Source organism: Emydura macquarii, unplaced genomic scaffold (genome assembly GCF_026122565.2).
Source record: "Emydura macquarii macquarii isolate MOO-44397 ecotype Brisbane River unplaced genomic scaffold, CSIRO-AGI_Emac_v2 contig_2365, whole genome shotgun sequence".
NCBI lineage: Eukaryota > Metazoa > Chordata > Testudines > Chelidae > Emydura > Emydura macquarii.
Window position 1 is genome coordinate 2452264 of NW_027132502.1, and position 15169 is coordinate 2467432.

The 15169-nt window shown below is 52.6% G+C and overlaps 1 protein-coding gene across 1 annotated transcript in view; it reads left to right on the forward strand.

The window, feature by feature from the left end:
* MASP1 (MBL associated serine protease 1) overlaps positions 1–7498 on the forward strand; it is a 46624-nt gene extending 39126 nt beyond the window's left edge. Inside the window, exon 11 of the mRNA XM_067561079.1 lies at positions 6337–7498. Within this exon, the coding sequence (XP_067417180.1) occupies positions 6337–7232 (896 nt within the window). The 3' untranslated portion in view covers positions 7233–7498. The remainder of the gene's footprint in view (positions 1–6336) is intronic.
* The last annotated feature ends 7671 nt before the right edge of the window (positions 7499–15169 follow it).

Consider the following 15169-nt stretch of genomic DNA (forward strand, 5'->3'; position numbering starts at 1 on the left):
CTCCTCCCTGGCAGATCCCCAAGGGACCTTGCGTGCAGAGCACGCGGGAAAGCAGAGTGTCTCCTGCAGCACCGGGGGAGCACGCGCTGAGCTGGCGGGTCAGAGCAAACATTCCCTACGGCCTTTGCTCCAGCAACCTCCCATGCAGGTCGTCTGCCTCTGTTCATAGATTCACAGATGTATAGGCTAGAAGGGACCATTGGGTCCCTTTAGTCCGACCTCCTGCCTCACTCGGGCCAGAGAATCCATTGTGTACCGCACAATAGCACTGGTGATTTTTGCAGTATGGACATGAATGACTGGAGGGCATCCACTCCCTGGGCCCAGGCTGCTAGAGAGCAGCCAGATGGTGATGACCTCAATTTGGTCCCTACCAGCCGAGCTGGGTTCAGACCAATGACCTAGGAGTGAAAATGTCTGGTTGCCATTCCTCCACCTAACCAATGCACCACAGTCTGAGGGGTGAAACAAACACGGCCGTGTTAATTTCAGTCCCATTCATAAAACTGTTATTTTTTTTTAAAAAAAAGCCATACATTGTTAAATGGAAAGGGATAAAAGCCAGAACACGTGCCCCTCCACACACCCACCCATCCAAGGTTCAAGGACTTCAGAGTCAATGGAGAGTGAAGAGGATTGGTTACACTAGGGATATGTCTTCACTGACGGCAGCAAATTCGGCGCCGTCAGATCGATTCTTCGGGATCAGCTGAGCAGCCGTGGAAACCCGCTCAGTCGATCCGGAAGTCGATTTAATAAATCCACCCACCGGAAAAAAGAGTAACGCTGCGTCGACGGGAGGGCATTTCCCATTGGCGCAGCAAAGTGGGGACGCCGCACTAACTAGAATTTAGGAAGTCGACAGGAGATACGCAAGCTAATCTACATAGCTAATGTATCTCCCGGCGACTGCCACCGCATTTCACGGTAAGTGTAGACCAGGCCTAGATGTGTGTGTTTTAAGTACAGTTACGGACCTCAATCCTGCACTTGCATCTAGATGGGCAGCTCTCTGGGTGGGTGCAGGGATTTGATTGCAGGGTTGAGGCCAAAGCCAGAGAATAAATGATATTGTTGCTCCATATTTACTCTCTCTTAACCACTCCCAAGGACACAGGACCCAGTCCAGTTCAGCCCCTCAGCCTACCTATTCTAGCAAGCTCTTTCCAACAGTGGCCGCAGCAGATGCTCCAAAGGAAGGCCTGAGAACCCCATAAACTCCCCTTGGGCATAGGAAACTCAGAGATGGGGATTGTAGCTGGGACTGGGGCAGTCTCCTCTTTTGTGGCCGCTCCTTGCACCCCGACTGGGAGCATATGGTGACAAAACAGACATTTGGACTTTAGTCCTTGGTGCTTTTGTTTGGGCTAATGAGGCAATGCAGGCAGCCTTCGTGTGTTGTTTCCAGCTCTGATGGAAGCCAGGAGCACATAGAGACCCAGGGAAAACAAAGAATGGCAGGGGGGAGAAAGCTACCCAAATATCTGCGTCAGTTCAGCGGCGGTTAGAATTCTCTCTCCCTTTGACTCAAGCCAGTTTCCCATCACCGCTCATCACCTCCCTCAACGCCTTGTCTGCACCCTCCATCTGCCATGAGCAAGAGCATTTCCAGGACTTTCAATGTTCCTTATATATTTTTATTAAAATAAATATTTGGCTGGACAAGCTTCCTCTCAACTTATCCCATCTCCTTAGGAGGAAAGGCAGCTTTATGGCAGCCTGACAGCTGGACAGAGCTGGGAGACAGGAATTGTTTGTCTAGAAAATTTTATATTCTTGATAGCATGTGACAAGGGAGAGAACCTAAACGCACACACATGCACGCACACACACGCCTGCTCACACACACACACACACACACACAGCCGTTTCCGGGAGGTTGCGTCTTTACAAGTCAAACTTTCCCCAGTGCTGGACCTAACAATGTCACTCAAGTGTCACAAAATTGGCAGCCCAGAAGAAAGAAGCTGATTGCGTCCCTGTTCCGTATCATGGAGCTCAGCATTTTTGCGCTTCCTTCAATCACCCTGGACGTCTTCCGGACAGGCAGAGCCGTCTACTGGATTTACACGTGGCTGTGAGCTATGAATCCACCTCCTCCTCTACTTCTGTGGCCCCCTGTCACCGTGGTCTGCGAGCGTCTGAGTCTGAATCCCAGATCTGTGGCTGGCTGGCTGTGACTCAATTTCCTAGGCGCCCGCCATCCCGAACCTCAGAGATCTTTCCTCCCGTTGCTTTCTTTTATCTTCTCCACTCAGTTAAACGCATGACAGCCTCCCTCGGAAAGCCTGGCTAGAAAGCTGAACTGCCTCTACCGGGCACCTTTCCCTCTCAAATGGAGTGAAATGAACTGGGTAAATAGCTAAGGGGATAATTCACAGGCATGTAAGTAGCATATTAGGGCTCTTGAGAGACCAACGTGGGGCCTATGGACTACAGTGGGCTATTGGATCAGGCTCTTAAAGTCTAGACTACAGTTCTTGGCAGGCAAACATATTAGCTTGCATGAGCCGGCAAAGTGGGATGGTTGTTTCATGGCCAGAAATGTGGCAGGAGGGGGTTGGAGAGGAATAACTGCTAGTGGAGTCATTAAGAGAAGACAGCTGTGTGAGAAGCATCAGGAAACTGTGTGTCCTCCAGACACCGAGGCGCCCGTAGGGTTTTCTTAAAGAGCCACTGTATCGAAAAGGTCGTGTGGCAAGGATCCGATCCGGAGGTCAGAGCATTCCCACCACAGACGGGTGCATTGTGAGAGGGTCTGAGCTCAGCCACACTGATGCAAATCTGCCGTTACACTGTGAGAGCAGGAACCGGCCCGATGGGCGTGTCGCACGAGTAAGGGCTGAGGGAAAACGGCACGAGAACGTCCGGCTTTCACAGAATCAGATGCGTGAGGCTGGAAGGGACCTCAAAGGTCAGCTACTCCATCCTCCTGGGCTGCGGCAGCACCACAAACACCTTCAACAGCCCTGGCAGGGTTTGTCCGACTTGTTCTTGAAAACCTTCAGTGACAGGGATTCCCCGACCTCCCTGGAAGCCTGCACCAGAGCTTAGCTACCCTGAGCGTTCGAAAGCTTTTCCTAATATCTAACCTACATCTCCCTTGCTGCCAGTTACTTCTTCTCCAATCATCGGTGGATATGGAGAACATTTTATCACCATCCTCTTTATAACAGATTTAACGTATTGGGAGACTGTTATCAGGTCCCCCCCTCAAGACTATAAAAGCCCCGGTTTTTTTAACCTTCCCTCGTAGGTCAGGGTTTCTAAACCCTCTCTCATATTTGTTGCTCTCCTCTGGCCTCTCTCCAATTTACCCATTTCTTTTCTAAAGTGGGGTGCCCAGAACTGGACACAGAGCTCCTGCTGAGGCCTCACCAGTGCCACACATAGCGGGACAATTTCCTCCTGTGTTTACATACGACACTTCTGTTAATACGTCCCAGAACAATAGTAGCTTTTTTCGCAACAGCATCACATGGTAGGCTCAGTCTGTTTGTTATCCATTAAAGCCCCCAGATCCTTTCAAACAGCACTACCACCCAGCCAGTTATTTCCCTTTGTGTAGTTGTGCAGTTGATTTTTTCCTTTCTAAGTGTAACTCGGCACTTGGCTTTCCTGAATGTAATTTTGCTGGTTTCAGACTGAGTCTCCAATTTGTCAAGGTTGTTTTAAATTCTAATCCTGTCCTTCAAAGTGCTGTCCCTCCCAAGCGTTGTGACATCCGCAGATTTTAAAAGCATGCTCTCCCCTTCATGCTCCAAGTCACTAATGAAAATATTGAGTAGCACCAGAGCCAAGACTGACCATAGCGGGACGTCGCTAGATACGCCCTCCAGTGGGACAGTGAACCATTGATAACTTCTCTTTGAGCACGGTCTTTCAACCGGTTGGGCATCCATCTTATAGTAATTTCATCTAGACCACATCTCCCTAGTTTGCTTAAGAGAAAGTCACATGGACTGTGCCAACAGCCTTACTAAAGATATACCAAGTTTCACTTAAGATATATCCTGTCTACTGTTCCCGCCCCTTCTCGCCACGAGGTCAGTAAACCTCTGGCCCCTTTTTATTAATATTTATTATTTCTCTCTTTTATTTCTGAAGAGAACAGAAAAGTGAGGGGGGATTTGATGGCAGCCTTCAACTACCTGAAGGGGGGTTCCAGGGAGGATGGAGCTAGGCTGTTCTCAGTGGTGGCAGGTGACAGAACTAGGAGCAATGGTCTCAAGTTGCAATGTGGAAGGTCTAGGTTGGATATTAGGAAAAAGTTTTTCCCTAGGAGGGTGGTGAAGCACTGGAATGAGTTACCTAGGGAGGGGGTGGAATCTCCATCCTTCGAGGTTTTTAAGGCCTGCCTTGACAAAGCCCTGGCTGGGATGGTTTAGTCGGGGTTGGTCCTGCTTTGAGCAGGGGTAGGACTAGATACCTCCTGAGGTCCCTTCCAACCCTCATCTTCTATGATTCTGTATTTATTTTGCTGAATCGGGTCTTTATTTAGCATTACTTTACTCCTGACTTGTTAATAGCATCTATTAAAGCACTGGTTTAGGGTGGCCATTTACATTGCAACCTAGTTTGTCACTGAGACCCAAGGGACGGCCCTGCAGATCTAGGACACTGCAGAAGACGTGTAACGTGGGCCTGGTATTTTGGGGTCTTAGCATAAGTGGGATGATACCCACCTACATGGTTCACTGATAAAGACCAGAAGCCTGAGGCTGCTCTCAGTGACATGGGAGCAAGGCCTGAGTCAAGTCAACAGACTCCTCACACTTCTGAGGTGCTTGTGGCATTGGCCGGCAATATGTAGGATGCATTAGGAAACTGAATGCTTTTCTTTTGAGAGCTGCAAGAAAACTGGTTGCCTGTTGTGGGGACAGAAGATGGCCACACGGTCTCCAATGGCGACAGAAGGAAGGATATGGGGTCCCGGGTATAAGGGTGTCCATCCCATTAACCGTTTGAGCCAGGGGATCAGTTCGACTTCATCTGCATGTGCATTGAATCCCACCTTGCCTTGCTCAGCATGTTGATGGAAAGCAAGGGGCGAGGGGGGTTCAAATTCCACAGAACCCTCCATCCCCGCTCCGGGGCTGGGGGGCGGGATGGCACAACGTGTTTCTGTTCTGTCTCATTGCCAGCCTGGGCTAGAACCGAAGACCTTCCCATGCTGGGCGGGGTGCGCTAGCAGCGGGACCCTGGCAGCCTCCTTCAGTGTGTGTTGGGGGGACGGAGAGAGTCCAGGCTCTTCCCACCCCACCCCCACGAAGGTATTCTGGGCTTCGAAGGCGCAATGATGGATGGTGCTAGGTAGCGTGCATGCATCATTGCAGGTAGATTATGCCATGGGCTTGTCTTTGGTGATGCTGAGAATACGGCACACTGCCTGCTTAGAGCATGTCCTGTCTACAGTGTGAGGCCATCCTGGGTGATCAGACACCAAAGAGGAAACCTGGCCAGCAGCTGCAGGTGTAACACGTGCATTGGTAGTACGGTGTAAGGGTAGTTCATGCACCAACTCGCGGTCCAAATAGACATGACAGCAAAATAAGGGGAGGTGAAACTGAGGCACGAAGTGAGACGTGACCTGCCCAAGGTACACCTGGGAGATCAGCGGTGCAGGTGGGCTTAGACCCCCAAGTCTCCTGAGTCCCACTCCAGGGCCCTGTCCACTGAACCACTCCGACCTAATGCTGGAAGTCGTGTGGTCCTGCTCCAAAGCCCATTGAAATCAATGGACAGACCCACAGACTTCAGCAGACTTTGGAGCAGCCCAGGTAGGCCCTGACTGACATTAACGGAGGCAGACTCAGGCTCGGTGAATGCTAAGCGATTGTGGTTATTATCACTATCATCATCATCTCTACTGCAGCACTAGAGGAATGGACCAGGGTCCTCCACTAGGAGTTCCCCTCCTGACCCAAGTGATTCCACCTTCCACTAAGCTATGGAGGTACAAACCAATGGAGCAAGTGACAATCTTTAGGAACTGAAACAATGTATAAAAATGTAGGTACCCTTCTTCCGGACGTAATGGAGAGGGTTCATTCGGGGCATAGATTTGGGGTGCCTGTGTCATTTAAAACCAGCCTACTCCACGTTCTGGTGCATATATCACAGGAACCAAACCTGCAGTGGCAGAGGGGGTTGGGTCTTTCCCACCACTGATGTCCACAAGACAGAGGATTGTCCCCTGGGGACAGAGATAAGAGTATTTGGTTCTTAAGAGACCAATCCAAAGTGGCATAATCTACTGGAGAATCACTTTCCTGCTGTTTCCTGTTGAAGTGCTCGCCCATGTTCGATTAACTGTCCTGTCATTTCTCTCACCAGTGTGCGGCCAGCCATCTCGCTCTCTGCCCGGGATAATCAAGCGCATCATTGGAGGGCGGAATGCGGAGCCCGGCTTCTTCCCTTGGCAGGCCCTGATCGTGGTGGAGGACACGTCCAGGGTCCCCAACGACAAATGGTTCGGCAGCGGGGCCCTCCTCTCCGACTCCTGGGTGCTGACGGCGGCTCACGTCCTCCGCTCCCAGCGCCGGGACAACACCGTCATCCCAGTGTCCAAGGAGCACGTCACCGTCTACCTGGGCCTACATGACGTGAAGAACAAGAAGGATGCCATCAACCGGACGGTGGAAGAGATCGTCCTTCACGAGGGTTTCGACATGCAGAACTACAACCATGACATCGCCCTGGTCAAGCTGAAGGAGAAGGTGGCCATGGGAGCCCACGTACTGCCAGTCTGCCTGCCCCAGTTTGAGCATGAGCTGGAAGGGCCTCACCCCAACACCTTGGGCCTGGTGGCCGGCTGGGGCATCTCCAACCCCAACATCACGGTGGACGAGATCATCAGCTCAGGGATGAGGACGCTGTCTGACGTCCTGCAGTACGTCAAGCTGCCGGTGGTGCTGCACGCCGAGTGCAAGACCAGCTATGAATCCCGCTCAGGCAACTACAGCGTGACGGAGAACATGTTCTGTGCCGGGTATTATGAAGGCGGGAAGGACACCTGCCTGGGAGACAGCGGAGGAGCCTTCGTCATTCAGGACCCCAGAACCCAGAGGTGGGTGGCCCAAGGCCTGGTCTCATGGGGTGGGCCGGAAGAGTGCGGAAGCAAGCAGGTGTATGGGGTGTACACCAAAGTGTCTAACTACGTGGACTGGGTGGAGGAGAAAATGGGGTCCTCACACTGGCAGACAGTCCTGGATCCTGCATTGGAGAGATGAGCTTACCCCAGCCAGCAGGCACGACTCTGGTCTTTTGCAACCGGTAACAGCAATGCTCAGTTCCCCCTCCAGCCTTCCTTTCACGGGCTTTCCTTGGCATCACGTCCCTCCGTGTGCTGTCACAGGAAACGTCCACTCGGCAGCTCACGGGAAATGAACTGGCGAGTCTCAGCCAGGTTCCTTCGCGGGACAGGTGTCCGTGTCACCCCACAGATGCCACCGCAGCTACCTGGCCCCTGTGTTGGCAGCTCAGCAGAGGGGCTGCAGAGACTGACCTCCACCCTCATGCCGGCCGGGGGTGTGGTTCCTTCAGGTCAGGCTTGTGGCAGCCTCATGGGGGAAGCCATGCACCACCGCTGCCTGGCCTGCACCCAGTGTTGTGCACAGAGGCCATCAGCGCCCAGAGCTGTCACGCCAGCACATTCCACGCCCACTCCCCCCATTTTTGAAATTCCCCCGGGATGGGGAGAGGAAGGAAAACCCAGCCTTAATGACACGTGGCCCACAAAAGCCCCTCACCCTGACTCTAGGCAAAGAGCTCCCCCTCCATGGTGGCAATAACAGGGAAGGGGCAGGGGTTCTTGCTGATGTCTTTCTCCTACTTCATCTTCAAACCAAATTCCTGCTGGGACTGGGGGCTCCATCCAGCACCAGGGAGTCAATGATGTCCTAACATCGGCCCAGAATAAAGGCCGCGGTTCCACCAGGGCTTCTGGCTAGAACTGGCTAGGTCCAGTCACTAGAATCTGGAATCAGGCCCGGAACCAACATGCGTTTGAGGGATGCGGGGGCCATCACTGACCAGAATCCAGAGTGAAACAAGATATCCCCCCTCTGTCCTCTGAGACCTGGGGACTCCTACCTCCCCCACATGCCCCACCCCTCGCCAGCTCCCCGCACACGCCTATTCCCCCATCTCATGCCCTCCCCTGTCCTCTCGGCCTGCTCTGCTCTCTCCCCATGTTCAGAGCCAAGTGGCCCGCACTTGGTGGAAACCCCCCAGCTGCTCCTGTATTTTCACTTTGGGGGCAGCTGGAGTGGGGTTACAGCAGAGAGTGAGGCAGCTCGTTTTCTACCCTGCGTTCACGCTGCTCTCCACTGCCCTCTCTGGACCTGCCCTCTCTGCTTGCATGGCCTGAAGGACGCCCGTGCTTTGAAAAAACATTTACACATGCTTCTCATTTCAACTTTGACTTTAACTTTTGTCAAGTACGTTTGGGGAGTAACGAATAGCCAGCAGGCCAGCCCCTGATATCATTCACACGGGTGTAGATCCAGAGTCACTCCATTAACTTCAGCAGCCTCTGAATCAAGCCCCCTCTAGCTGAGGAGGTAAAGCGCACAGCACAGACTGCCAAGCAATGGCCTGGGCTGTATCCCATGGGGGGAGAGTCCAGGTGCGTTTCATGGCACGTGCTATGCATGGCCCTTTCCCTGCTCTAGAGTTAAATGGGCCGCATGGTCCCTGCTGAGCATGTCCTGGTGTGACTTGCACATGTATTGCAGCTTATCGCCATCAATGCCTGGCGAGAGGCCAGATCCCCCTTGCTAGCAAACCCAGCTTGTTCTGAGAGAGAGACGGGCAGAGGCTCAAGCAGAATAAAGCCAGGCAAGGACAGACACACAGACCACATGCTGCAATATATTCTTTCCTCTCTTCCAGAGCTGTGCGGCATGGCAGGCTTAGTTCGCAGCCGTTTGCAATCCTTTCCTAGCACTTGGTTTCCAGTGACACATGCCCCTTGTAGGTTCTGCTTTGAGTTGGAGGGTTCCCAAAGCCAGACTGAGTCAAACTTCCCATGTTTCCTTTGGTTGCACATTGAAGCCACATAAAACTCCTGGATTTGGATGGTTTCAGTGTGATTCCATAAACTGACCCATATTTCTACAGACTCCAACTCCAGGCTCCTGCAGACTCATTGCTGGGTGTGTTGCATGGCACAGTTACTGGGCAAACTGCACTGCCGACCCCTCCTGGTCTCTCTGAGCACCTCCCCCATCCCAAACCTCAGGCCTCCAGTCATCACCTGGCCTGGGGTGGAATCACGCGATTCTCCCACACTCTGATCTGGTCTGGGCCACAGTCCCGGGATTACATCAGTAGATCTAACTTACCGTCAGCCCCTGTGATGCTGTTCCCTCTAGGGCAGGGACGATGGTACCCAATGACCAGACCCCTCGTTAAAGCAAAGTATCATTTATTTACAACAAAGCATTTCAGAGAAAGACGACCTTAAAGACCAATCAAACAAACTGCCTGCGTTGCTTTGGCAAAACAAGTTTGTATAGCCTGTCAGAGGCAGGATCTTCAAAGCCAACAGCTTGTCCCGTTGCCTTTCCAGGGTCTACCTAGATGCTCTTATCTTGCAAGCCATTGTGCCAGTCCCGTTTGTTCTTCCCACAGCTTTCTCTTGCTAGATCCAGTCATTCTGACAACCCAGATAGAGAGGGTTCAGAAAATGGTCACAGCCGAGCATTGTACCATCCTCACTGTTTATCACACAGCAGCTCCACCTCTATCATACCGAGAGCTGGGTTCTCTCAGCTCTGTGCTGTCTCGGAGATAGACCCAGGTTCACAAACTCAAGCAAACCCTCTGAGGAGCACAGGCTGAGATTTCAGCTTCCACAAGTTCCCCCTGATTCCAGGCTTAAGCCTCCGCAGTTTTGCCCAGCGCCCATCTGCTCCCCTCCGCTTTCACCCTTAAGAATGCCAGCTTTGCCACAGGCAGGAATTCGGGCTTCCTCTCCAGGCGAGGTACGGGGACATTTCCAAAGGGCATTGGCCATGTCGCTCTGTTTTCACCCGGGCACCTTGTTGATGCCCGTCAGAAACTGGCAGGCGCAGTTACCTGAGCACGTTTAGCTGGCACAGCTTAGACACCTAGTTTTGAAAAGTTAGCCCAAGGTGGGAATCACGTGCCCCTTCGAAAACTTCCCCCTTCGGCCCCCCCAGTAGAGTTCCCAGCCGTGGAAAGTTTCAAAACCATCTTGCCTTTCCTAGAGTCCAGGCCCCCGTGTGACTCACGACAAAACCGTAACGTTTTCAGGGGGAAGCGCAAGTGGGCTAAGAGAAGCAGATTCTTCCCACCCACTTTTCCCCAACCTTTACAACACTCCCTCCTCCTCTACCTTTTCCTTCTGGCCAGCTAGCCAACATGAGGGGCCAAACGCAGTCCGGGGGGAAGCCAACGGAGCTGCACTCACTCACAACAGGGCTGAATTTGCCCAAGGGGAACAATCAAGTAGGGTGACCAGACGTTCCGATATTATCAAGACCGTCCCAATATTAGGGGCTTTGTCTTACATATGCCACTATATGCACCTCTTCCCCCCGGAAAAAAAAGGGTCCCGATTTTTCCCGCTTGCTCTCAGGTCACCCTACGACAAAGGTTCCTCTCGACTCCCACTTCTTCCCTCATGCTCCTCACTGCCGATCAATCTCACAACAGGTGATGCTACAGCCTTGCTCCACCGGTGCATTGTGTCTGTCTGGGTCAGATTGTAAGCTCTTCGGGGCAGGGACCTGGTCTCCCCTATGTGCTCGTGAAGTCCTATGTCCCCACACACAGCCATCCCGGAAGGGTAGCTGCTCTCTGACGGATATGTGCATGTCGCTTCTCTTGGGCCAAACCTTACTGTTCTTGCTCGTTTTTACTCAGACCTCGGGCCTTTTACCTGGGTGAGGATGAGTAAACACGGAGCTAGAAACTCAGCCTTTGACCGACAGACATTTAAGCAGCGTGTAGAGGAGCAAGATCATCCGGAGACCAAAGGAACGTGTCTATATTTATACACATGCTACGACCTGTACTCCTGACTAGGCCTCATAGCTAGAAGATATATTTTTTAACCTGTTTTGTACTATATTCTGTCAGCTCTCCAACTCTGTGTACGTCTGTATCATTCTTACTACGGGAAAAATAAAGCCCTTGTATGGACAAAGCGTGTGTATTGGCTATTCCATGAGAGGCAGCTCTTCTAAGCAGGAGGCTGAGGGACGTTCATAGGACTGCGCTTTGATTGCCACACCCTGCATCCACACTGCTGCTGCTCCTTCCCCTTCCACAACCTCAGTGCTCCTTATGTCTGTGTCTCCCCTCCCCAGGAGTATGCCTCGGAATAATGGGAAGGGTGAGGCTCAGTCAGGCCTAGCCCCTGCCATCACAGGGAATTGGCCTTATGTGGATACGCCTATGTGACCCCGGCAGACAATCTCCGCTCCCAAAGGGAAGTGAAACGTCACTCCAGGTCCTGCCACTGTGCCCCTGGCTGGGGAATTCCTTCCCGGCCCACAATCAGGTTAGCCCCAGGTGCATCAGAGGGATTCAACACACCAACGGCCAAGTGCCCTCGCATTGCTGAAGACTGCATATCCGGGAACCCGTTCAGCTGCATCGAGACCATCTGCCATGTGTCTTCAGGCAGACAGTAGAGAGCAGAGGAACTCATATGAAACAAGCAAATACTGCAACTTTCAGGCAAACATCCTTCTACAAAAGGAGAGAGAGGGCCTATAGAGTATCAAAACCGTGGATAACTAAAAGGATGCTTCCGAAGTTTTCAGGGGGTTTGACAGCTTTTCCTTCCACGCCAATCCACCCCCGGCTGGCATGCTCCATGCCACCGTACCACCCCCCGTCTTACCTCTTTGACTGCTAGTCCGTCTTGCAACATGCCTAATTTTCTGGAGTGCCATCCACCCTCACACAGCACCAGTTTTTTATTCCCAGCCTGTCTCCAGTGTAGCATGCCTGACTTTGGAAAAACTAACCTATATGCTTCAGAGTCTGACCAGAGCTTTTAGTGACTATGCACGTCCTGGATTATGATCAGTGCTATGTTGTACGTGCTAGGAGAGTCAAGAGCTTTTTTAAAAGGGCCAGATCCTAAAGCCCTGACTCAGTTTTGTTCATTCTAGGAGGGATTTTCCAAAGCACCTAAACTGCACACTAAGTCCAGGCTCAGACTCAGGTTTGAGCCCAAGCTGCCCTTCTGTCCACACCCAACTCACTCTGATTCAGATCTGCAAGCACTCAGGACCCAGATCCAAGGATCCTGCTGGGGGCGGGTCAGAGCCCCAGACCCACTGAGACTCCGGTCCAAGCCCTGACCGGCCTCATTTTGCAGTGTGGACACAGCTCAAACCACAGCCTCGAGTCAGATCTGTGTCATGCAGTGTGGCCAGGTTAGCACGGCTGTGAGATCCAGGCCCAGCGATTGTAAACCCAGGTTTACAATGAACTGTGGACGCTCGTGCAGTCCCAGTTTACAAATGCAGTGTAAGACAAACTCTCAGTGGCTCACAAGCCTACGTCCCATTCATTTCCAGTGTTATTTGTGCTTCTTAGTCACTTGGTCACATCAGAAAATCCCTCCACCGACTGCCGCCGACTTCCTGGGCAACTTGTCTGTGTAATAAACTAAGCCAAGGGACTCAGGATTTGTCCCAAAGTACAGCTACATTTTGTTTTTAAAAAACCCAAAATCTAAGGAATATGGGCTGCCAAGTGAGTTTCTCCATGAGCCTTTTCTCTTTGGAGACCTGGGATCCCAGTTGGCTGGGTCTCAGGGATGATACGGGACCATATTTTGCTCTGTGATCATCAGGCAACTCCTGAGTGACTCCGTCTCACTTACTCCGGATAGATTTAGAGAAATGACATCAGATGTGGGGGGAGGGGAAAGGTGTCTTAGGAACTGTTGAGAATTCAACAGGAGGTGATTTCTTGTTGATGTCTTCTCACAACATCTGAAAAGGCCGAATCCTGAGGTCCTGATGCAATTGCCACTGCAGTTTTACTCCAACTCCCAATAAAACCAGAGTCAACAACTGATCTGGGGATTTGCCTCCACCTCCTCTAGAAAACTCGGTGTGTCGGGCGGGTTTCGCGTGTGTCTCTCTTGCACCTGACCTTACTCCCTGTGGTTTCAGTGTGTGGGAAGCCAAAGTTTTCCAGGAGTTTGCTGGCCCGGATTTCCAGCGGCCGCTATGCCCAGCGAGGAATAGCTCCATGGATTGCCATGCTGTCTAGGAGCGGACGTCCCTTCTGCGGCGGCTCCCTGCTCGGTAAGAATCTCTTTGGTACTCCGCATAATCTGAGCTCAATGCCCAGGGAGCTGACAACTGCAGCAATAACACGGTGGTTCAACAGCTCGAGGAAAATGAGCAAGCCTGGGGTGACTGGCGATTCGTAGGGCACAGAGTGGAATCGAATGTGGTTTGACCCAATGGCTTCTGCACTCTCCGGAGACCCCAGAGAGCATTGCAAAGCCACGAGTTAGACACTGAGTGTTCAGTGACCGTGAAGGGCTATGAAGCAAAGTGCAGCAGGTCCCGTACAGCCTTGGAGAGAGAGCAGAGCTTGTTTTACCAGAGAAGGAAATTCAGATCAGACACAAGGGCTCTCCCCTGATACCTTCAGACAGGACCTTTAACTTCCAATGAGGCAGCCAGCAGAGAGGACCAGAAGGGCTATTAGTTTAATGCCTATTCCAAAAAGGCGTCTCTGACTCCTCCTGCTGCTGCCTGGCCGTATCAGAAATGGGGCTGGGATTCCCCTTAGGGTCAGTGGCCTTCGGGGATCTCTCTCGTGTGCTTAGCACTGCGCACGTCCCGCTGCACATGGGGTGAAATTGAGCACGAGGCCTACATCCCGGGTGAATCCCAGTTCACCCCAGAGTCCGGCACAAGGTTTCTTGGTCCCATTAAGGCATAAGTGATGCCAGGCCTCTGCACACAGGCATGAATTTCCCTCCCACACTCCCCTCACAGGGAAAGAAGTTCAGATGCCACAATTGTCCCAGTCCTGGGCACCACTAAACCTTTCAAAAAGAACAAATGGCCTGGAGGGCATGAGATGTGTTCTCAGCATGGTGCCTCCAGGGGAGTAGAGGTGTGGAGGGATGTAATTGACTTGTGTAAAGTGCCCGGAGCGTCTTGGATAAAAGATGCTGTGTACCTTATAAAGCATGGTTATTGTTAGCGAGGCGGTCGGGTATCGGGAGCTCTCCACTGGGTGGGGACCGGGCCGGCTGGGTTGTGTGCTCTATTCCATGCCAACTCTTATTTTCTAGGAACCAAATGGATTGTCACTGCTGCTCACTGCCTCCACCAGGAACTGGAGCCAGAGAACCCGGTTTTTCGCAGCTCAGATGTTCTCAGCCCTTCATCCTTCAGAATAATCCTGGGTGAGCGAACAGCAGTCAGAACTGCCCACTGGAGCCAGGCGTGGACATGGGGCAGAGACAGGCGGTCAGTGGCCTGGTGCTCTCCCAAGATCCCATGGCCCAGGCAATTAAACGCAAGGTGGCCTTGAGCCGGCACCATTTATGCCATTCCCCTGCACGATTGCTGCACATGTCCTTGGTTCACACATGGACTCACAGCTTCCTCCAGGAGCCCTGCAACATGCGGTGTCTGCTGCTTTCCTCCCTGAGTTCCTCCCTACACCTGCCAACCGAGCAGGGTTCCCTGCCATGGCAGCCCGACGGGCCAGCTGTGCCATGCCAACCCATGCTGTCTGCCAGGCACATATTTGCTAGGGCTCCCATGCAGGGCCATTTGCTTCTCCAAGCCCCGGAGTGACTTTCAGGGGAATTCACGCGGCAAAAGAAGCTGCCTCCCCTCTGGACAGGCAGGGTGATGTCCTCCCATAACTGCATGTCGCCACATCTCCCCGGCCCTCCTTCCTTCACAGGGAAACACCGGACTCTAAGGAAAGACGACACGGAGCAAGAGCTGCAGCCAAAGAACATTATCATCCACCCCTCCTACCGAGCGGCCACCTTTGAGTACGACATAGGCCTGGTGGAGCTGTCTGAGCAGGCGGTGCTGAACGACTACGTGATGCCCATCTGCTTCCCCGATGGGCCGCCCCACAAAGGCAAGAGTTCGCTCCTTCTCCTCCCCCGCCCAGCTCCGAAATGGGCAACGAA